We start from the raw sequence: 22,852 nt of genomic DNA, 5'->3' as shown, positions 1-22,852 counted from the left end.
TGCAGGAGCTGCCTGAGTCCCGCGTGTGCTGGCGGCTGGGTCCTGGCTACCCAGATGCCGCTAGTCCCGCTTCCTGCGGGGGGCTTCACGGGCGCGCTGAGGAGAGTGAGGCGGTGCCGTCACCGGCGCGGGGCTGGCAGAGTTGAGAAAGTGGACCAGGGCCAGGCCCAGCGTACTCGGCGGTTCCAAATTGCAGTCTTGGCATTTGGATTGAAGGGATCGGGAGAGGCCGAACCCAATGAGGAAAATCTTATTGTAGCCTGGAATTGGAGGAAGGGGCACGCCCTAGGGGCCCGGGTGCAGAACGAAAGGATGATGCATTCGGAAACCACAGAGAGCAGGATGGGGCAGACGAACTAATAAATGTCACAGGCCTCAGCGATTTGTGCGACAAGCACGTCTGATGATGTCAATATTTAGTTGACACCCACCGTTGCCACCGTGCTGAGGTGAAATGTCCGATTTACCCCTTTTTCCTCCCCGCTGGTCTCCACTACCTCCACCCGGTTCCTTCCCCGCTGGGATAAACCTCCTGAGATACTTTAAAAAAAAAAAAGAAAGAAAGAAAAGAAATGTCCTATTCATGCTTCCTTGTGTCGCGCCAGGCTTGTCAGGGCACCAGGAAACCTGAGCCCGAATTATGTGCAGATTCGGTGATTTCATTCGGTGGGACAAAGGGTTACAATGTGCCCGGGAGCCAGCCTCAGGGACTGGTGTTTGGCGTGGTCCTCGCTGACTGGGTTTGTGGCAGAAGGCGGGCAGCCGGAGAGGGGACGGGCGTCGGAGGAGTGGCCCCCGGAGGCGGCGGGTGGGGCCTGGAGCGCATTGGCCCAGCGCGCCGCCCCTCCTTGTGGGGCCGGCCCCCGCGGCCTATACAAGCAGCTTCGGCGGGCCGCGGGACGCGTCCGAGCTCTGGGGAACCAAGCGAAGATGGCTGAGTATCTGCGGCTGCCCAATTCTCTGGCGATGATTCGCCTTCGCAACCCTCCTGTCAACGCGATCAGGTAAGACTTTGCAGTTTGTGGCCCGGACTTTGCCCTCTGCCGGCTGTAACTCCGGCCGGCCCTGACAGACACAGCTGGCTGTTATTTGCCAGGTCTCCCCGCCCCCCCCCGCCCCGCCCCAGGTTAGCTGGGTTAATCTCTGCGAACTTTCCTCTCGGGTAGCATGTGAAAAGTTAAGGTTTAGGGACATAGCAACCCGGCTATTGAGTAAATGCTGGTTCTGCTCACGGCCGCTGCGTGCTGAACCCTCCAGATAACTTGCAGCTGTGGCTTCTTGTGTGGACTTTATATTCCACAGGTTCCGAGTTAATTACGAGGGTGAACCTTGAACCAGTCTCCGTCCCCAACACAAAATCTATGCTGGCTACAAGCGTTAAGAAGCAGCTAAACAGTGATTTAACATTTTTGAAAAAATAAAAGTAAGCTCCTCGTGTTAATGCAATGAAAAAAGGAGATAGTTCAGAAGTGCAGGATTTTTTTGTTTTGTTTTGTTTTGGCCTGGAAGATCATGTAAGTAACTTTTTTTTTTTTAAATGTGTAGTTTATCTGCTTTTTTCAAGATTGTTTATTTTTATTGGAAAGGCAGATATACAGAGTTGGAGATACAGAGAGGAAGATCTTCCGCCCGATGATTCACTCCTCAAGTGGCCCATTGGCTGCAGCTGAGTCGATCTGAAGTCAGGAGCCAGGAGCCAGGAGCCAGGAGCCTCTTCCAGGTCTCTCATGAGGGTGCAGGGTCCCAAGGCCTTGGGCCGTCCTCAACTGCTTTCCCAGGTTACAATCAGGGAGTTGGATGGGAAACGGGGCTGCCAGGATTAGAACCGGCACCCATATGGGATCCTGGTGTTTTCAAGTCAAGTCGTTAGACCACGGCACCTGGCTCTACAGCATTACTTTTATTTTATTTAATTTTTTTTAAGATTTATTTATTTTTATTGTGAAGTCAGATATACAGAGAAGAGGAGAGACAGAGAGGAAGATCTTCCATCTGATGATTCACTCCTCAAGTGACCGCAACGGCTGGTGCTGTGCCAATCCAAAGCCAGGAGCCAGGAACTTCCTCCAGGTCTCCCATGTGGGTGCAGGGTCCCAAAGCTTTGGGCCGTCCTCGACTGCTTTCCCAGGCTACAAGCAGGGAGCTGGATGGGAAGTGGAGCTGCCAGGATTAGAACCGGCGCCCATATGGGATCCCGGTGTTCAAGGCAAGGACTTTAGCGTCTAGGCCACGCCACCGGGCCCAGCATTACTTTTAAAAGTGAAATCAGTGCTGCCTCTTTGAAATGTGTGAAGATAATTCAGTTTCATTCCTATGTGTCTCTGTAAAAAGAATAGCTGTCCACAAGCCTTGGAAAGAACCACCCATCCAGAGGAAATATGATTAATAAAATTATTTACATAAAATATTTTAAAATATTACACAGAAAAATCTTTGGTCAAAAAATTACATTCTACTGGACCAAAAACAGACTAAAAGCACAAGACCTGCTAGCCTTAAGTAAATCTTTAATCCTGTCATCAGATTTCATTTTTATCATTACCTTTAATATTATGAGTTTTATTTTTATGATATAGTCCCATAGGCTCTGAGATTTCCTATCCCCACCCCCAGGTTTTTATTTTAATATAAATGATAACATTTAATAGTACAACTGGTTGCAGAAATAAAATCACGCAGGACGATATGTCCACTTACTATTCCCAGAAAAAACAAAAGATCTGCTCATTGGTTCTGACAAGAGAAGACATCAGAAATGTGATGACACATTTCTTATCTGAGTACCAATTTGAAACGCTTGATGGCAGCATGCTGGTGCAGCCTCTGCCCAGCAAGACTTTAGGAGTAAAAGTTGTGGGGTGCAGCCCCCTTGCCTGGCGGTGCCTGCTGATCTTCCATCTGCTGTCTTCTCCTACCCCTGCAGAGTTGTCACTGACTCCTTGAGTAAGCGTTGAGGGGCTTTCAGTGAGTGGGAGATTGCATGCCCGTCTTTCAGAGATGCTGGCCATCCTTGTTCCATTTGGGCAGGGAGCCAGAGCAAGCCCCAGACAGCAGGCTCTGCTGCCGAGGCTCCCTTCAGCCTCAGTGAGCTTTTCTCCACTCAAGAACAAAATCTTCCCTTCCTTGCCTATCTGTTCTTCCCTGAGGTGTTTTATAGGTGACAGTGTGTACATCTAGTTTGACAATTTCTCTGCTCTTGATTTTAAAAGTTTTTTTTTTTTTTTATTCCAAAGTTAGACATACAGAGAGGAGGAGAGACAGAGAGGAAGATCCTCCATCCTCCAACTCACTCCGAAGTAGCTGCAAAGGCCGGAGCCAAGCTGAGCTGGAGCCAGGAGCCAGGAGCCTCCTCCAGGTCTCCCATGTACAGGGTGCAGGGTCCTCAACTGCCCTGTAGGGCCACAAGCAGGGAGCTGGATGGGAGGCGGGGTCATTGGGTCACAAACCAGCACCCACATAGGATTTTGGCGTGTGCAAGGCAAAGACTTCAGCCGCTAGGCTACCGTGCTGGGCCCAGTTCCTCTGCTCTTTGAGTGTGTGTGTGTCATACTTTTCCTTGTTTCATCCTTTTCTTTCTTTCCCCTTCCTATTTCCAGTGTTATGCAGTCTTACCAACTCCCTAAGAGACTCTGAATATTTTCTTGTCCAAACACTTTAAATCCTGAATTGCTGGTTTGGGCAGATGTGCCAACTCTCTTTGTATTGGTGGGAAAAGCCTGGTGAGTAGCCCTGTTTCCCCAAACAGTGGCTTTAAGGCCTTAAAAGAACAACAAAAGCCCTATATTCCATATATGTTTACATAGCAATTAATCCATTCTTCTATATTTTGTTATGTTCAACTTTCCCCCCCCTTTTTTTAAATGAAAAAAAGCCAATCGTAAGCCACAGATTTGACATCTTGAGTGTGTATCTGTCAGAAAGAAAGACCTGCAAGGTGAATGAAGCTGTCTGTTTTGGTTAGGGCTAACAAGATGTGTTCTCTCCAGCCTCCAGCTTTCCATCTCAGACAGTGTTAAAAGGAGAAAGTCATTGCTTAAGCTCCATGGCCTTTACCTGCCAGGAGATTGTGGATCCCATCAGACTCAGTCTACTAAAGCTGTGTGTATGGTAGCTATGGTCATTTTTCCTTTCCTGTTTTTGACTTTTGAAAATTAATAAGAACTTAAGAAATAAAATAAGAGAGGTTGGTTGATATAGGAAAGTGTCTTTCTTCCCAGTAGCAATGGATGAGCCAGTTTTGCTTATTTTGTAACCATGATTTACCCAGAAAGCAATGATGCTTTTTTGACCTCCCGATGTTGTTCAATGATTCGTTGTCAGATTTGCTTACTAGGTTAACAGTGAAAGGTAGCAAGGTTATTTTGACCTCTTATATGTTAAGAGGTAAAAAATAGTTAATGAAAGAAAGTTTGTTTATTTGGTTGAGGTTAAAAGGTAAATAATAATTAGGTGAATGGGAATTACTATACACAAGGACAATAGACTCCTTTATTCACTGATGATTTAAACTCATCATCCCTATGTATGTTTATTATAGGTCATGGGAGTATATAGGTTTAAAATATGAATATATGTATTAAGAATATATGTATATTATATGTATATACATTGCACACACATATGTGTGTATATTATATACATTTAGGAATATATATGTCAGTATAAAAATTTGTTGATGTCTGTGTTCTTTTTATCCTCTGTATTAAAGAACAGATATGTTTTACCTATATCTTTTTTCATCCATTTTAAGTTTCCCATTTTAAAATTTTGTTTTAAAGCTTTCTTCCCTTTCTCTTTTCCTTTTTCTCTTGCTATTTCTAATTTTATGTGGGAACTTATATCTTTTTAGATCATTGAAATGTTCTTATTTGGGTATTGGTTTCTGCCCCACACATGCAGTCATGCCTCACTCAGTGAAAGGTGTGGGCTTTCAGAGGGTGGGCAACATATTCTGTTATAGTAAGAATGTTATAGAAGGGCCACACACAGAGTAAAATGACTGTGACCTACTGAATGGTCTAATACATGGGACACACACACACACACACACACACACTTACTAGATTCTACTAGTCTTACAGAGACTCATCCCTACAAATATACAAACACACAAGTGAAAACATATCATGAAACAAAACCTATGCTAACGTGTCATACAGTTGATTTTGTTCCCATTTCTTTTCTCTTCTGTGTCTTTGAAAAACAAAAAGAAAAACGACACTGGTCATAAGTCAGTAACTGATTTTTGTTGATCCTTGATTTTTCTTAAAACAAAAATTGGCCAGAAACGGGAAAGATGTCCTACTGTCAAAGAAACTGTACATATTTGTTAACCCTCAGACATGTTATTTTCACTCCAGATTCCATTCTTCTTTCTAATAAAATTAAGGAACAAAAAGAATTTCCTAACCCCTTTGGCTTTTCCATTATGAAGAGGTTTCGGTTGCTCTGATCAGCTCGAAACTAGTAAAGCTGTATGTATGTCAGCCATTTCATTTTTAAATTCTGTTTTTGATTTTTTAAAGTTAAGAATAATAGAAAAATAAGAAGAGGGACAGGTGGAATGGTGGAAGCTTGTATCTTCTTATTGGCACAGATTGTATTAATTTCGCCTAATCTTGTAACCATCTTTTTTATTTATCCAGAAGGAGATATAGTTACTGATCTGCATAATGAAATTTCAGTCAACTATAAGCAATGTATATAACAGAGGCTGCAAAAATTTGTAATAGAGCTGAAAAATTCGCATTACATATTCATTGTCTTCTTTCCAATCTATGTTGTTACACAAATCTTTACCATTGTGTTACCATGACCTACAGTGTTCAGTACAGGCATATGCTTTGCTGCTTTTAGTCTTAGGAGTTAGAGTCTGTGACAGCCTGCGTGTCAGAACATATCCTTACCACTAAGTGACACATGACTGGAAGCCTTTGAACTTTTGAATATTATGCAATGATTAGAATCTGTTTTTCACTATCAGACCTGGTTCCTACTTAAACAGCTGAAGACAGGATGTTTTATTTGGATTTGCTTGAGGTAAAGAAGTGAAAAGTAACTAGGTAAAAGGTAACTAGGTAAAAGAGCCAGTATCTTCATTACCTGAGGCTTTAACTAAAGATTATTTGTCTTAATCATAGAGCCTTTAAAAAGTTTGTTACTGTTTGTGTATGTATGTATGTATGTATGTGTGTGTTTTTTACACTGAGATTAAATTTAATTTTATTTTTTGTACTTTTTTATTATTAGTATCATTTTATGATACAATTCCATAGGCCATGGGATTTCCTTTACCCCTCCCCAGATTCCCCCCCCCCGCCACTGAATTCCCCTATATTATTACTATAGTATAGCTCTTCATAAGTAGTCATAAGTCCATCATTACAGGCATGGACAATGGCAAAGAGTCCAGCATCTTATTGTCAAGATATAGTAAACAGTTTCATTGAGAGTCCATCTTATATCTGGAAGTAGAGATGCCTACTATAATATATCCTCATATCTGGATATGATAGTCTCCATTACACAGTTACTATACATTCCCTTAAATGAAAAGCCAAAATATAAAATCAACAACAGGAAGAAAAATAGTAACTTACAATGCCATGAAGTTAAATAACATACTATGGTTATGATAGTCTCCATGAAACAGTTACTGTACATCCCCTTAAATGAAAAGCATATGTGCATGTTTTTAAAGACTTCTTTATCCTTTGGTACTAAGGAGCAGAGATTTTATCCCAGATACTCAGAATTCCAAGGCAACACTAATTTGGAATTCAGTTATATTATGTTTCCATTAAGTAGCTCCTCATCACTTTCCCAAGGTTTGACTCCTCTCCATTCCTTAATGCTCATTCATTTTCTGCTTCTACTGGGAAAGAGGGGTTAGAAGTTAAGATGTCAGTTAAAGACACCTATGTGCCACATTGACGTGCCTGAGATTGGATTCTGGCTCCAACTCCTGCTTCCGTCCTCCTGCTGATGTGGTCCTTGAGCAGCAGTGATGGCTCAGGTGGTGGTTCCTGCCCTCTGATGCTGGAGACAAGGACTGATTCCTAGAGCTCAATTTCATCTCAGCCTTTGTGGACATTTATGAAATGAACCAGTTTCTCAGACATCTCTGTTTCTCTGCCTATCAAATAAAGAAGGAAAAATTGGGGGAAAAAAATTAAAGGCTTTAAAATTTCTGCTTCTAGGTGGACTGTTTTCTTTGATCTGTGGGACATGGGTTCTCTTGGCATTGAATCACTCTGTAAAGCTTCTAGTTGTGACTTGAAGATGTATTCAGAGGAATTGCCCTCAACTCTCTTTTTCTTCTCCTTCAGTCTTGGCATCAGCTCTCTATCTGTGGATGACTCCCCTGTAAGTTAGCCTTGTCTTTTCCTCACCTTGCTTTTGTCTCAAGTTAGGATTAAATAGGACTGTTTGTGACAGCAAAGTGAATTGACCTAGAAAGTGTTCATTTCTCTTATGTCCTGGAATGCTATGGCTGACTTTGTCTTTTGTTCTGTGATTCTTGCTATGGAGCGTCTTCCTCTTGGTACAAGATGGTGCTCCCAATAACCATCACATTTCCCTTCTTACCTGGAGAAGGAAGGAAAGAAAAAGCATATCCAGTCTTTTGAGGAGTCTTGGACAAAGTTATATATGCCAAATATGTTTGCATTCCATTGTGTTGAGCTAGTGCCTTGGGACAAATTTTATAGCAACTCAAGCTGGAAAATACAGTCTCTGGGCAAGCATGGCTCCAGCCAAAGACAATGTATTTTCACACTTTTAATACATTGTGGGATGAGGCTGCAAAAGCCTATGAGAGGTAACTGGCAGCCCCAGCAATTTGTTTTTCTCTTTTGTTTTGCTGTGTTTTGCCAATATGAGATTGAAAGCTATTTCATCATGCTCTGAACTTCTACATGATTTTCTTTGTGTTTGTGTTATGACACTCAACTTAGTGCACCTAATATGATACAGCTGTGTGCATCATGTCACTGTGCAAAGAAGCTTTAATAACATTTTCAAATTGATTACCATCATTTCTAAATACTCAAAGTCAAAACAAAGTACAGGAAAATAAGTGCTTTTTAGTGAATTTCTGCAGCAAGTTTAATTCTTTTTTTTTTTAAGATTTTATTATTATTGGAAATCTGGATATACAGAGAGGAGGAGAGACAGAGAGGAAGATATTACATCCGATGTTTCACTCCCCAAGTGAGTCGCAACGGGCCGGTGCACGCCGATCCGAAGCCGGGAACCAGGAACCTCTTCCGGGTCTCCCACGTGGGTGCAGGGTCCCAAAGCTTTGGGCCGTCCTCGACTGCTTTCCCAGGCCACAAGCAGAGAGCTGGATGGGAAGTGGAGCTGCCAGGATTAGAACCGGCGCCCATATGGGATCCCGGGACTTTCAAGGCGAGGACTTCAGCTGCTAGGCCACGCCGCCGGGCCCAGCAAGTTTAATTCATAGTAGATACATTTGTTGACCAAATTAATGAAAGTTTTTATAGTACATGTGTATGGTTTTTATTATGTGCCTGTATAATTGGGAGTGGGAAACCCTTCTTGAAATTGTAGAAACTTAATTCTGTTTCATGTAACTTTGTTCTTTTGCAGTGCGTCTGTACTCAATGGTATAAAAGAAGGCCTAGAAAAAGCCAAAGCAGATGATACGGTGAGAGCCATTGTGTTATGTGGAGCAGATGGCAAGTTCTGTGCAGGTAATTAGTGTCTGATTACCTCCCACTTTCTGGAGTCCAGTACCAAATTAAGATGGATTCTGCAGTAGCTGATCTGTGGGCTGTCTCATTGTGGGCAACAAATATAGGAGGCTTCAGTGGGAATGAGAAACATTGAAGGAAAAGACAAATTTTAAAAAGAGGCTCAAAGAAGACCTTGGCCTTAGTGTCATTGAACTGGACGGTGCTTTTGGAGGACATACAATCACAGGCCTGATGGCTGTGTCACTTGCTGGCACATACCTACTGATATACTTATTCTGCGCAAGTTTCTATCCCATGTGAGCTTGGGCCACTCTTTTATCTCCAGGACTTCAATCTATCTATAAAAGTAGAAATAATAAGTTGTTCTTCAGGGGTTTTTGTGAGATTATGCAAGATAAAAGATTTGGAAGCCTTTGTTGTAGGATCCTGACACAGAAGATGTTCAACATCTCATTTTTTTTAAACTTACAAAAATTTTTAAAATATTTCTGCAAATAAAAGACATCATTTAGTGGTATGGAATTGAGAGGAGAGATGTTCATTTTCACAACAGGATGCCAGCAAATAGAATAAAGGAAGAATTGTAAGAGAAATTTGCAGTGTGCATAAATGAACAAATGAACTGACCCAGACAGAGATAAGTAACTTAAAGAATATTTATTTTATTTGTTAAAGATTTGATTTTATTTAAAAGGTAGATTTTACAGAGAGAAAAAGAGGTAGAGAGAGAAAACTTCCATCTGCTGGTTCACTCCTTAAGTGGCCGCAATGGCCAGAGCTGAGGTGATCGGAAGCTGGAAGCCAAAAGCCTCTATCAGATCTCTGACATAGGTACAGGATCCGAAAGACTTGGACCATCCTCCACTGCTTTCTCAGCCATAGGCAGAGAGCTGCATTGGAAGTGGAACAGCTGGGACACAAACCAATACCCATATGGGATCCTGCCTTCACATGGTGGGGATTAGCCTGTTGAGCTATTGTGCTGGCCTGATAACTTACAGACTCTTGAAGTAGATAGAATTCTTTTGTCTGTTCATACTCTGCTCTCTCAGCTACCAATTTATTGGGATATTATATAAAGATGCAAACGTTTGATAAAATGTCACAAAAATCGCTGAAATGATCACCTGTTTGGTGGAACTTATGACATTGTACTAGTCTGTTTTATTTGATTGTAATGAAATAGCTAAAGCTGGGTAACTTTATAAAGAAAAGAGTTTGTTTCATGGTTCTGGAGGTCCAAGGACCTGACAGCACCTTGAGATGGGGCATGCCATCTTCTTAGAAGAGATCTCTAGCCTTTCTCTTCTCATAAAGGCATCAGTGTTTAGTCATAGAGGCTTCAGCCTAATGACCTTGTCTAATCCTAATCACTCTTCAGAGACCTAGCTTAAACTGCATAGTCCCTACCTTGCCCCATTAATACCTTACGTGGAGATAAGGTTTCAATACATGAACTTTGAGAGATGTATCCTTTTTTTAAAAAAGGATCTTTTTTTTATTTACAAGGCAGATTTTTAAAGAGAAAGAATGAGGGACAGAGATAGAGAGGTCTTCCATCTGCTGGCTCACTCCCCAAATGGCTGCAACAGCCAGAGCTGAGCCAGAACTGAGCCAGTCCAAAGGCAGGAGCCAGAAGCTACTTCCAGATCTCCCTGTGGGTGCATGATCCCAAAGACCTGAGTCATCCTTTGCTGTTTTCCCAGGCCACAGGCAGGGAGGTGGATGGGAAGTTTCTATCCCATGTGAGCTTGGGCCACTCTTTTATCTCCAGGACTTCAATCTATCTATAAAAGTAGAAATAATAAGTTGTTCTTCAGGGGTTTTTGTGAGATTATGCAAGATAAAAGATTTGGAAGCCTTTGTTGTAGGATCCTGACACAGAAGATGTTCAACATCTCTGGTGCCCAGATGGATGCCAGCACAGCAGGCAGAGGATTGGTCTACTATACCAGGGCACCAACCCCTACATACATAATGCTAAAATACCAGTCCCAAGGAACATAATCAAATCAAATCTAAGCCATTGGAATTGGAGGCACAAGGTCCTCTTTTCCAGAATGAATATGCTATACCATTTAGTGAAAGTCACATGAATTTGAAGTCCTATTAATCATAGCCACAGGAATTTAGAATGTGTTATTGTTATCCTAAAAAGGATAGCTACTGGAATCCTGATATAAAAAACAAAATTTTAATTATAATAATTGCCATATAATTTTTTCACTGTGTGTCAGTTCTATATGAGAATTCAAAATTCATGGAATGAAAAGATGATTTTATTTTATTGTAAAAATTTTGAAAATTGTGTACATTTTTTCATAATATGAATTTTCTATGAACATTATGAACACTCTTCGTGTGTATATTTTAATTTTTTGGTAACAATATAAGCTTATATATTTTTTGATAAGCTTATATTTTAATTCAATTTCTCACAAACTTGAAGTTTTTGTGTATTTATTGCTACTAAAAAACTGTATTTTTACCATATTACTTTTTAATCCTCATTAAATAGCACAATCCTCACTCAGTGAAAGCTGAGCTGGAGAGATATTATAGGGAAAAATCATCATGTTTAAGATTATATGAATATAAGGAAATATCAAAAAGACTACACATGTTCTCAATGTTACATATATGTATGAAACTTTAATTCTTACATTTGTCACTGAAGATAGGTATTAATACAAAAGGCTTAAATAATGTATAAAGGCTATAAACTATTTACATATATGCATGGGAGAAAACTGAAAATTCACAAAAGTATTGATTAATTCAATCTGTGTGTAATAATATTTATGGTGATCTTTATGTTCTTTATAATTGTGTGCATTAAAAAATTTCAGAATATTTATTATTTTTAAACCAAAAATCCATTAAATATTATTACCCATTGACCATAAAAGGTATCCCAAGCACATAATTCTAAGATGACTGATATATATTATAATCCACATATAATATATGATTTTTTCCTGATATTTTGTGTTGCAATGCCTTGTGCTCTTGAGAAATATATGAGGCTAAATATCTGTGAATAGGGCTGATGAGTAACATCCTGGAAAAATGAAAGGAACTGATTCAATCTCAGAATGATGGTCTTTGAAAGAGAATCTGAGATTTTAATTTTTGTAAAGATGGGTTTGCTAACTATCATATGGAATAATAGATTTGGGGAAACATTAGAATACTTAGAAATATTTGATGGTTCTGATTTGTCTTGGTTTCATTTTCCAAGCTAACCTGTTCCTTTCTTGGGTTCCAGCCAAAGGATGAAGCATTTCCTGGACCCAAAGAGGTCTGAAACCTCAGAGTGATCAGGTGCCTTATCATACGACAAAGCCCAAGTCTTCCTAAGCCTAATTTCTCCTTGTCTTGTGTCCTCAGGTGCTGATATCCACACCTTCCAGGCTCCTAAGCCCCTTGGCTTTGGGCTGGTCAATGCAGTAGAGGAATTACTGAAAAATGAGAAGCCGGTGGTGGCAGCCATAGAAGGCATGGCCTTGGGAGGTGGCCTGGAGCTGGCTCTGGGCTGTCATTATAGAGTTGCCCAAATACAGGTAATGGCTAAGTTTCTATATAAGAGATGGAGTGTGATGTTTTGCTTTTTGTTGTTTTTTCTTAGGGCAAGTTCTAAGTAAAGTCATAAACCTCAGAGATGATCATTTAAAATTGTTGGCTTACCATGTAACAACTCTTGGATATGTTTAGCACTGGTGTTCGTTGGCTATATGAGTACAGTGATACTGATTGCTATAGTATTGAAATACTTCTATTCTGATGGATAAGTAACTGCTACTCTGGGATCTACTGCTGTCCTTTTACTTCTCTTGACTTTAGCTCCAGGGCCGTCTCTTGATCCTATGATCCACCAACTAAAGGGGAGCTCCTGGGTCACTAGAGAGCCCCACCAGAATCTGCTCTAGTATTATGGCCCACATCAGATGTCATCGAGTCATGCGCTATTAAATATTTGACTTTCACCTCAATGACTATCTCAATAAATCGAATATTTGCTATCTCAATGACTTCAGTTTTGTGTCCCTTCAGACCTGAGAAGATGAACTTCTATTGTACAACAGCATAAAACTTTCAAATATGTTTATCCCTGAAAAAAAAAGATTTAATGGAGGTTATTAGTCATGTCTAATGAGACCTGTGATACTAATATATAACAGTATGTAAAATGGCATTTTTGCAAGTGAAATGTTTTTGCAGAGTTGTATAACCATTATCACAGTCAATTTCAGAACATTTCATCACCATAAACTGAAATTTTGCGTCCTAGGGTAATTAAACTCTATCCCCTTCTTTCCCAATCCTAGCCAACCCCTAATCTGTCTGTCTCATTTGATTTGCCTATCCTGAATATTTCCTGTCAGTGGAATTACACACTGTGTTTTCTTTCTTGGTTGTTTTTTGTGGGGGGTTTGGCATAAAGTTTTCAAGGCTCATCTGTATTATATCATTAATCAGTTCTTTATTCATTCTATAGATGAATATCTTATTGTATGGAGAGCCACACATTTTTGTCTATCCTTCATTGTTGGTAGACATGTGGTTTCTTTCTACTTTTTTCTTTTATGAACAATGATCCTGTAAAAATTTACATGTAACACTTTTGTAGGCATATTCTCATTTTTCTTGGGTGTATGTCCAAGAGTGGATCTGATGGGTCTCAGGTAACTCTGTGATTAATCCTTAAGGAACTATCAAATTGTTTTGCAAAGTATTTGCATTGTTTTGCATTTCTATAGCAATGTATGAAGGTTTTGTATTCTCTAAGTCCACTCCATTGCTTGTTATTGTCTTTCTTTTTTTTTTGTAAATTGTCACTCTTATACACTAAGCAATTTCTTTTTTCTTAAGATTTATTTATTTTTATTGGAAAGGTAGATATGTAGAGTGCAGGAGACACAGAGAGAAAGATCTTCTATTCTCTGATTCACTCCCCAAGTCGCTGCAATAGCCAGAGCTGAGGCGATCTGAAGCCAGAAGCCACGAGCTTCTTCTGGGTCTCCCATGTGGGTGTAGGGTCCCAAGGCTTTGGGCCATCCTTGACTGCTTTCCCAGGCCACAAGCAGGGAGCTGGATGGGAAGTGGAGCAGCCTGGTTAAGAACTGGCGCCCCATGGGATCCCAGCATATGCAAGGCAAGGACTTTAGCCACTAGGCTACCACATCTCTCTCTCTCTCTTTTTTTTTTTTTTTTTAGATTTACTTTATTTATTTGAAAGAGTTACAGAAAAGGAGGGAGGCAGGAAGGAGGAAAGGAGGAAGGTAGGATGGGGAAGAGAGAGAGAGAAAGAGATTTTCCATTCACTGGCTCACTCTCCAAATGGCCACAACAGGTTAGAGATGGGCTAGTCTGAAGTCTTGGACCTGTATCTTCCTCTGAGTCTCCCATGTGGGTGCAAGGCACAAGGACTTGGGCCATCTTCTGCTGCTTTTCCAGGCCATAAGCAGGGAGTGGGACCAGAAGTGGAACAAGCAGAACTAAACCCTCAACCTGGTGCCCATATGGGATGCAGTTGCCCCACCCAGGATGCCCCAGCACAGACCCTTGTCTCTCTCTGTAGCCATCTTTTTTTTTTTTTTTTTTTTTAAAGATTTTATTCATTTTATTACAGCCAGATATACACAGAGGAGGAGAGACAGAGAGGAAGATCTTCCGTCCGATGATTCACTCCCCAAGTGAGCCGCAACGGGCCGGTGCGCGCCAATCCGATGCCGGGAACCTGGAACCTCTTCTGGGTCTCCCACGCGGGTGCAGGGTCCCAAAGCATTGGGCTGTCCTCGACTGCTTTCCCAGGCCACAAGCAGGGAGCTGGATGGGAAGTGGAGCTGCCGGGATTAGAACCGGCGCCCATATGGGATCCCGGGGCTTTCAAGGCGAGGACTTTAGCCGCTAGACCACGCCGCCGGGCCCTCTCTGTAGCCATCTTTAGTGATTCCTCATTGTGGTTTTTTATTCACATTCTCCTGATTATTAGTAAAATTGACCATCATTTCATGTGCTTGTTGATCATGTGATTCTGCTTTGGTGAAATGTCCATCTTGATCCTTTGTCCTCTTTTAATTGATTATTTATCTATTATTGGCTTGGGAAAGTTCTTTCAGTTTTCTAGATAGAAACCATCCTATGTCTAATATGTAATTTAAAACAGTTCTCTGCCATTCTATGGTTTTGATTTTTCCACTTTGCTGTGGTTCCTGGGTTTTGTAAGGCTTCATTAGGGAGACTATTATTTTGCTCTCTGAAGCTGATTACATTCTGAGTAAAGGTATGTCTGGAGCTAGAGATGTGCTTCATTATAAAGACTAAGGACAGCACAGCTCTGTTTATGCTGTTCACTGAATGAAAAGATGTGTACCAGTAGGAGAGGCTGTGTACTAATCTGTTTTGTGGAAATTTTGTTGAATTCACTGAAACATTATTGCTCATGCTGTAGAAATTCAATGGGAATTCTAGCCTTAACTCTGAGCATATGTTCGCATTGTAATGGCCTTTATGCCTTCCTTTGATAGGCTGAATTTGGCTTTCCAGAAGTCAAACTAGGACTTCTTCCTGGTGCAAGAGGAACCCAGCTTCTCCCTAGACTCATTGGAGTTCCTGCCGCCCTTGACTTAATTACCTCAGGTCAGTACAAACCTTGCCAATGAGTGTCGGAATCAGTGTGAGGACCTAGACGAGAATTAACAAACATCCTGGCTTGCCCACTAACTACTGTTATAATCTTAAAGGGAATAAATGCTTAATTTTCTCATCTCTAAAATGGAGAGAGACACATTCTCCAACAACCTCTTGAGTGTTACCAGGAAGATCAAATGTGAGAGCCTTCTAAATGAGTGTGTGCAAAATGCGAAATTTTGGGTTTTATTGTAGCTCCAGTCACTATTCATAGACAGGGATGTTCATTCCTATACATTTAAAACATTATAACATAAATAAACATTATGAGCATGATAACCCTTCAAGGCAAGGCTTCAAGTTTTATTGTGGAAATGAGCTAATGTTTTGATTTCAAGTATTAGGATATTATATGTTAGTGTAGTTTTTTTAAGCAGGGAATGTGAAAAATACAGCTTTAGACTCTGAATTTATTCCCATATTGTTGTTTGAAAGCTACATAAAAAGATGCTCAATTCAATTAAAACTGAAGGAAGAACCTATAAAACAAGTTACTCCAAAGAAGAGTAACTAATTGTAAGAACTTGGATCACTCAGTTGGCTTTTTTGTGCCTTGGTTTCCTCATAAATGTGGATAATAATAATACTTACTATGTCGTGATATGACAAAGCTTAATAGCCTCATACACATCATATATGCTTAGAATAAGTAATTATGATGATAATAAATATGTTAGCTTTTATTCTTATATTCGTTTACTTGGTAAAAGAGAGGAATTGGGCAAGAATAACATGGGAACTTTGCTATAGACTGTCTTGGGAAGAATAGTCAATAAAGTGAGCACACATTTTTTTAATGAAAGAGCTCACTCTACTACCTATAAACAAAATGCATTGTTCAAATAATTTTTAAGTGATTTTTTTTCAAGTGATTTTTAATTATTCATGCAGCAACTTCTATTTTCTCTGACAAACTGACCTCTAGCAGTAATCTGAACTGACAGAAATTCCTGACATCAAGGAGAGTTTACTGAGAAAACAACTATAAGCATTATTGTTGATTTTGGTTAGTTTAAAAATGAGCATTAGTCTCTACTCCCCATTCACCGAGGGTCTTGATTTAATTGGTAGTGTTTTTTTGTTTTTGTTTTTGTTTTGATTCTTTGCAAGTTTCTGTAAGTCAGGATTTGGGGAGTAGTTAGTGGGATTCTAGCCGAGGGTTTGTCAGGAGGTATCAGCCATCTGAGGTTTGACTGGCACTAGTGGATCTGCTTCTGAAATGGTCCCACTGAATGGCTGTTTGGTACAGACTGCAGAAGCTGCTTGCATGACTTCACAGCCTGGCAGCTGGCCTCCACTAGAGTGAGACAGTTAAGAGAGAAATGTCTGTCGTGACCTAGCTTTGCAGTAAGGTGCCATTTTCTGTCGGTATCCATGTCTTCCCTATTCAGCATGGGAGGAGGCTTTGTTACCAAGAGATCAGACTCACTAGAGGTCACTTTATCCTGTGTACCACAACTATATACACACCTGTGCTGACATATCATATAATTAATGTAGACCAGAGGTTAGGTGGACATATGTGCTAAGGGAAAAACCAAGCAGAAAGGAGATACATAAGATTTTAGGGGACTGAAGATGATTGACATATTTATTATCTACAAAAAGACATCTGAATGAAGAAGCAGGTCAGGAACCCTGTCATAACAGTATCTGGATAGAAACATGAGATACGGAGAAAACAACAAAATCCCTGAATGTGGGGCATACTTACGAAGTTCTAGGAAGAACGAGATTAAGTAGTGGAGTGAAGTAAGGGAAAAAGTAGTAGGGGATTAGTCACATCACATAGGACTTTGAAGACTATGGGAAGAACCTTGTAGAACATTAAGGCCCTTTAAGGAACTTTTCCCGGATATAATTCTGAAGTTTCCCTGACACCTCACAGATGAATCAAAGTAACAGGAATATGGCTCTAACACTAGGTTTTTTCTAATTTACTGTGGCCCTTATGTGGAAATCAAAATACCCATTCTACTGTGTAGGCTGTGCCACTGATCTTCATTATGTTCAACAGTGATATTTCCTGAAGCAGTGCCTTGGGAAAAGGCCAGGCCTAATTCACTTTATTTCATTTTGTTAAAGAAGCCGATTTTCTCTTAGATTTCACCCAACATGCCCTCACCTTAGTGGTGGGGATAACATGATTGTTTCTTTTTACCAGTAGGGAGATTTTGGGTCTGTGACCAATAATGAAAAAAAAGGGAGTGGAGCTTGAATCCCAGTTCTCTGATTACATCTGCCAATTCTTTCGATTACAACAATTCTTAATTGTTTACTTAGTCCTTGCTGTCCTTATTTATTTAATAAGAGTTATTTGTCTCCAGGAAACATAATATTGTTTGCTATAGAGAATACTTTTCCTTTAATTTCACATTTGATTTTGTCTTGTTTTGTTGTAGGAAGATACATTACAGCAAGGGAAGCAGACAAGCTGGGGATTCTTGATGAAGTTGTGGTTTCAGACCCAATTGAAGAAGCGATTAAATTCATCCAGAAAGTTTTAGGTAAGAAGTAACAATAAAAATAGAATAAAAATGTTTTAGAAACAAACTAAAAACCAATTTTAGTAAGGAACTCCTTAAATATTTTTCTGGGATATTCATGTGATGGAAGGTAAGACAGCTTAAAAAATTAGTGAACCATATACATCAGTGGGATTTGACTCCTGGAACATATTGCATTGCCAAGTGAGAAAGCATTCTTGATTTCTATTGGAGATTTCTTTTGGGTAATCACCATATTCCCACACAGTAGTTTCTATTGCAGTAGCAGAATGAGATGATCAGATGGAATATATACTTATATATACATGGAATCATTGTCTGTTCTGCAAACCTTTTCATAAGGAGTAATGAGCATAGGGCCATATGGCCTCTGGAGTGGGGGCTGGTCATCCAGTAGGTACAGTTAGAAAGATGTTTTTCATTGTCTACTCTGCTGTACTTTTGGGATTTCTGATCATACAAATCATTTCTAACTATGAATTAGAATTAAAAGCACAAAGAAGCACATAACACTTCAGCATGCGGTAGAGCTGTTTGCCTCTGGAGTTCATGTTAGCAGCTGAGCTCCATCTTTGGTCATGACTCTTACTTAATGGACTCATCATTTTCCATCAAGAGTTCTTTTCATGGCACTCCTAGAGATTTGGTTTGTTTCATTCTTTCCTTCTTTTCAAACTTTTGCTTTTTGATCTGTGGGTTGACAGCTTTCAATGAGCAAAATGGAGAGGGTAAAAATTTGCCAGAAAACCTGTAAGGAAGGAGTGTTGGACCACAGCCAGAACAGGGTGTGCTCAGCTGTGCTTGCTGGCAGATAATGGTTTGGCAGCATGTGAAGATAATTGTGCAAGTAGGTGGATCCCTGCTGCTCATGTGAGAGACCTGCACTGGGATTACAGACGCCACCTTATTCTTGCCCACCCGCAGCCATTGGAGGCATTTGAGGAGTGAACCAGCAGATGGGAGCCTGGTTCTTTCTGTCTGTTTTTATTTTCTCTCTCCTTGCCCTCTCAAAGAAATAAATGAAGTCTTGATGAATAATATGTAACAGTATATATTCATTTTAAATGGGTTATTATGATTATTATTACTATAAAATCATATTCCCTTTGTTTAAGTAATATTTTCAAAGCTCTAGTCCCTTTTTATGCCTTTCAGATCAACCTCTAGAGTCACGCAGACTCTACAAGAAGCCAGTTCAGAGCTTACCCAACATGGATGACGTTTTCACTGAAGCCTTGATGAAGATACGGAAGCAGCAACCTGGGTGCCTTGCCCCAGAGATGTGTGTCCGTGCCGTGCAGGCTGCTGTGAAGTATCCCTATGAAATGGGCGTCAAGGAGGAGGACAAGTTATTTATGTACCTCCGGGGATCAGGTCAGGCTCGAGCCCTGCAGTATGCTTTCTTTGCTGAAAGAAATGCAAGTAAGTGGTCGACTCCCTCTGGAGCATCCTGGAAGACAGCATCGGCACAGCCCATCTCTTCTGTTGGTGTTGTGGGTAAGAACCTTGGGTGGTTCGTGGCATTTCCCAAATCTGCAGCCTAGCGTCACTGGCTACCAGGTTCTGTGCTAAACTTTAACATTGCTTCTGTTAGCTAAGCTATTTCTCACCCAGCCTGTGCACTTGTCTTCATGCTGTACATGAGACCTGGAGACACTGTCTTTGCCTTTGGGACCTAAACACATGTGGTATCAGGGTCTGCTTCTAGGTCTTTCAGATTTCAGATTCTGAGCCCTTTTGCTCACTTCTTAACTGGTTACAATGCCATAGCTGGGCTGCCATCACTCAAGTACTTGGACAGTTGTCGGCTCCCAGGTGCATTAACAGGAAGTGGGAAAGACAGCAGTTGAGACCCAAACTGGCACACCAGATGTTACAGAACAACTTAACCTACTGTGGCATACCTGCTCCCTTTCTCATGTCTCTTACATCTATGATTTGATCAACTGCCCTACTCTTATTTGAAAGGCAGAGAGGCAGAGACAGATATGGAGACACAGATAGACAGACAGATGCACAGATGGACAGATAGAAAGCTTCACTCCACATGTATCTATTACAGCTGGGGCTGCACCACGCCAAAACCAGGAGCCTGAAACAAGCTGAGCCTTCAGCATGGGACCAAGGACCCTGTACACTTCCTATTTTCTAGTGTGTATCAGAAGGAAGTTGGAATTAGAAATGGAGCTTGTAGCTAGACATTACAATCCCAACAGCCATCCTAACTGCTGTGCTAGCTATCCCCTCCAAAGCCTCTATTCTTGCTGTTCTTCACTATTTTAAAATTAATTGAAAGGCAGAAAAACAGAGAGTTAACTCCCATCTACTGTTTCACTCCCCAAATGTCCACAATGACTAAGGTTAATCCAGGCCAGCGCTGGGAGATGGGACACAATCTGAGTCAACCACATGAGTACCAGGGACCCAATCACTTGAACCATTACTGCTGCCTCCAAGGTCTGGAATTCATAGAAAGTGAAATTGGAAACAGAGCCAGAACCCAAACTCAGGCACTTCAAGGTGGGGTAGAGGTGTCCCAAAGGCAGCTTAGCTACCAAACCACTGTTCCTGTTCATCCATAACAGTCATTCCTTCAGCTTCTCTCTTACCAACAGAATTGAAATGCCATGCTGCAATAGAAGCTTTCCATCTAGTGAGAATTTCCTAGTTCCCCAAACCATTGAAGCATTCTTTTTCTCCTTCTTTATTTATCTACAGGTTTGGGAACAATGGGCCGAGGCATTGTCGTTTGTTTTGCAAGGGCCAAGATTCCTGTGATTGGAGTAGAATCAGACCCAAAACAGCTGGAAGCCGCAAACAAGGTGATAACCTCTATCTTGGAAAAGGAAAAATCCATGATGAAGCAAAAGGGCCGTTCTTGGTCTGCAGTAAAACCCAGGTTAACTTCATCCCTGAACAAACTCAGTGATGTCGATTTAGTCATTGAAGCAGTGTTTGAGGACATGGACTTGAAGAAAAAGGTTTTTGCTGAATTGTCCACTGTGTGCAAGCCAGAAGCATTCTTGTGCAGCAACACTTCCGTCCTGGATGTTGATGAGATTGCTTCTTCCACAAACCGTCCCCACATGGTCATTGGCACCCACTTCTTTGCACCAGCTCACATTATGAGATTATTGGAGGTGATTCCTAACAAATACTCCTCCCCTACTACCATTGCTACTGTCATGGGCTTAGCTAAAAGGATTAAAAAGGTTGGAGTGGTTGTAGGTAACTGTCATGGTTTTGTTGGGAACCGAATGCTGAGACCATATTACGACCAGTCGCACTTCCTGTTGGAAGATGGCAGTAAGCCAGAGGAGATAGATCAGGTGCTGGAAGAGTTTGGTTTTAGAATGGGACCTTTCAGGGTATCTGACCTTTCTGGGTTGGATGTGGGTTGGAGAATTCGGAAAGGGCAAGGCCTTACTGGGCCTGCATTGCCTCCAGAAACTCCTGTCCGAAAGCGGAATAACAGGAGATACTGCCCAATTGCTGATATGCTCTGTGAATCAGGACGATTTGGCCAGAAGGTAGGCAAGGGTTGGTATCAGTATGATGGGCCAATGGGTAGGATTCCTAAACCTGACCCTTGGCTTTCCGAATTCCTGTCAGAGTACAGAGAAACCTATGGCATTGAGCCTCGTGTCATCAGCCAGGAAGAGATCCTAGAGCGCAGCTTATACGCACTTATCAATGAAGGCTTCCGTGTTCTGGAGGAAGGGCTAGCTGCCAGCCCTGAGCACATTGATGCTATCTATCTGCATGGGTTCAACTGGCCCAGACACAGAGGTGGGCCCATGTTCTATGCATCCACTATTGGCTTGCCCATGGTTCTAGAGAAGCTGGAGAAATATTACAGACAGAATCCTGATATTCCTCAGCTGGAGCCCAGTGACTATCTTAAAAAGCTGGCTGCTCAGGGAAACCCTCCTCTAAAAAAGTGGCAGGATTTGGCAGGGCCCCCAAGCAGTAAGCTGTAATCCAGGGCCAGGCTTTCTCCTCATAGTTGGTTTTAGCTAATTCCAGCTGAGTTCCAATCAAATTAAAGCCAAAATTATAGAATAAAAGAAATAGTTTATTACCTAATTTTAAGAATCATTCTCTGTATTTTGTCTCTATTCTATCAGACCATTGAAGAGTTCAATTTGTGTCAGCCAAATACCCATAATACCTGATAGGAGAACTTCCAGAATAAGTTTAGGTCCCCAAATGTTCTAATCATTGGAGAACTATGTCATCAGTTAATAAATGATGACTGCAGCTAAGTCATCAGTGTTTTGGCCCTTTCAGCCTCACACACTTAGTATTGATGGGAAACGCTACAGATCATACATCTAGTAAACATTGATGGAGAACTTCTCAGCAGCTCTCACCTCCCACTTGGCACTTGGCAGACTAGATTCTGGGGTGTGTGTTTGAGGTGGGGAGGCTTGGGGACAGTTCATGAGAGCACTAGGGAAGCTACTATGCTGACATTTAGTGCATGTGCTCTGTGGTGAAGTGCAGCGTTTGGCAGGTTAGAGTCAGAGTGAGGGTCTCTGTGACAGGGCATGGAAAGCTGCCCAAGGACATCAGCAGAGGAGGTAACCAGAGAGACACTGCTGTGCCTTGGAGGGGTTAGGTAAAGCACAGGTGGGCGTGGTGAGGGAACCCAGCGCTTCAGAGCAGAAAGAGGAACGGTCAGATTCAACACATGACACCTGTCTAAGGCCCAGTCCCACAGTTGCACTTGCTGTCTGCAGGGGATTCACTCATGTCTGTTGATCATTTCCACAGAGAGTGGACATGCACAATATGGTCTTTCCTTTTCTTCAAAGGGAGCTAATAGGAGGTGATAAGTTGTTAACTTAGTGTTTGAAGGAGTCTTCCAGATCATTTCATTTTCTAGGATTTCATAATTCTTGACATAGTCACGTGCCAATTTCTCTGTCAGGA

General features: G+C 41.2%; 1 protein-coding gene across 1 annotated transcript; it reads left to right on the top strand.

The window, feature by feature from the left end:
* The first annotated feature begins 855 nt into the window (after positions 1-855).
* LOC101522356 (peroxisomal bifunctional enzyme) lies at positions 856-22,592 on the top strand. The gene is made up of 7 exons (XM_004577727.3): positions 856-1,004; positions 8,611-8,714; positions 12,108-12,280; positions 15,248-15,359; positions 17,813-17,917; positions 19,073-19,414; positions 20,636-22,592. Exons 1-7 carry the CDS (start codon positions 931-933, stop codon positions 21,895-21,897), a joined length of 2,172 nt encoding a protein of 723 aa, XP_004577784.2. The 5' UTR covers positions 856-930; the 3' UTR covers positions 21,898-22,592.
* Positions 22,593-22,852: the final 260 nt, after the last annotated feature.

Source organism: Ochotona princeps, chromosome 3 (assembly GCF_030435755.1).
Source record: "Ochotona princeps isolate mOchPri1 chromosome 3, mOchPri1.hap1, whole genome shotgun sequence".
NCBI classification, from domain to species: Eukaryota; Metazoa; Chordata; class Mammalia; order Lagomorpha; family Ochotonidae; genus Ochotona; species Ochotona princeps.
This window is presented reverse-complemented; position numbering and strand designations above follow the sequence as displayed.

Excerpts from the sequence above, each read along its gene's own strand:
- LOC101522356 (XM_004577727.3), top strand. The coding sequence starts at position 931 with ATGGCTGAGTATCTGCGGCTGCCCAATTCTCTGGCGATGATTCGCCTT. Across the intron at positions 1,005-8,610 it reads CCTCCTGTCAACGCGATCAG|TGCGTCTGTACTCAATGGTA; the intron begins GTAAGACTTTGC and ends GTTCTTTTGCAG. Across the intron at positions 12,281-15,247 it reads ATAGAGTTGCCCAAATACAG|GCTGAATTTGGCTTTCCAGA; the intron begins GTAATGGCTAAG and ends TTCCTTTGATAG.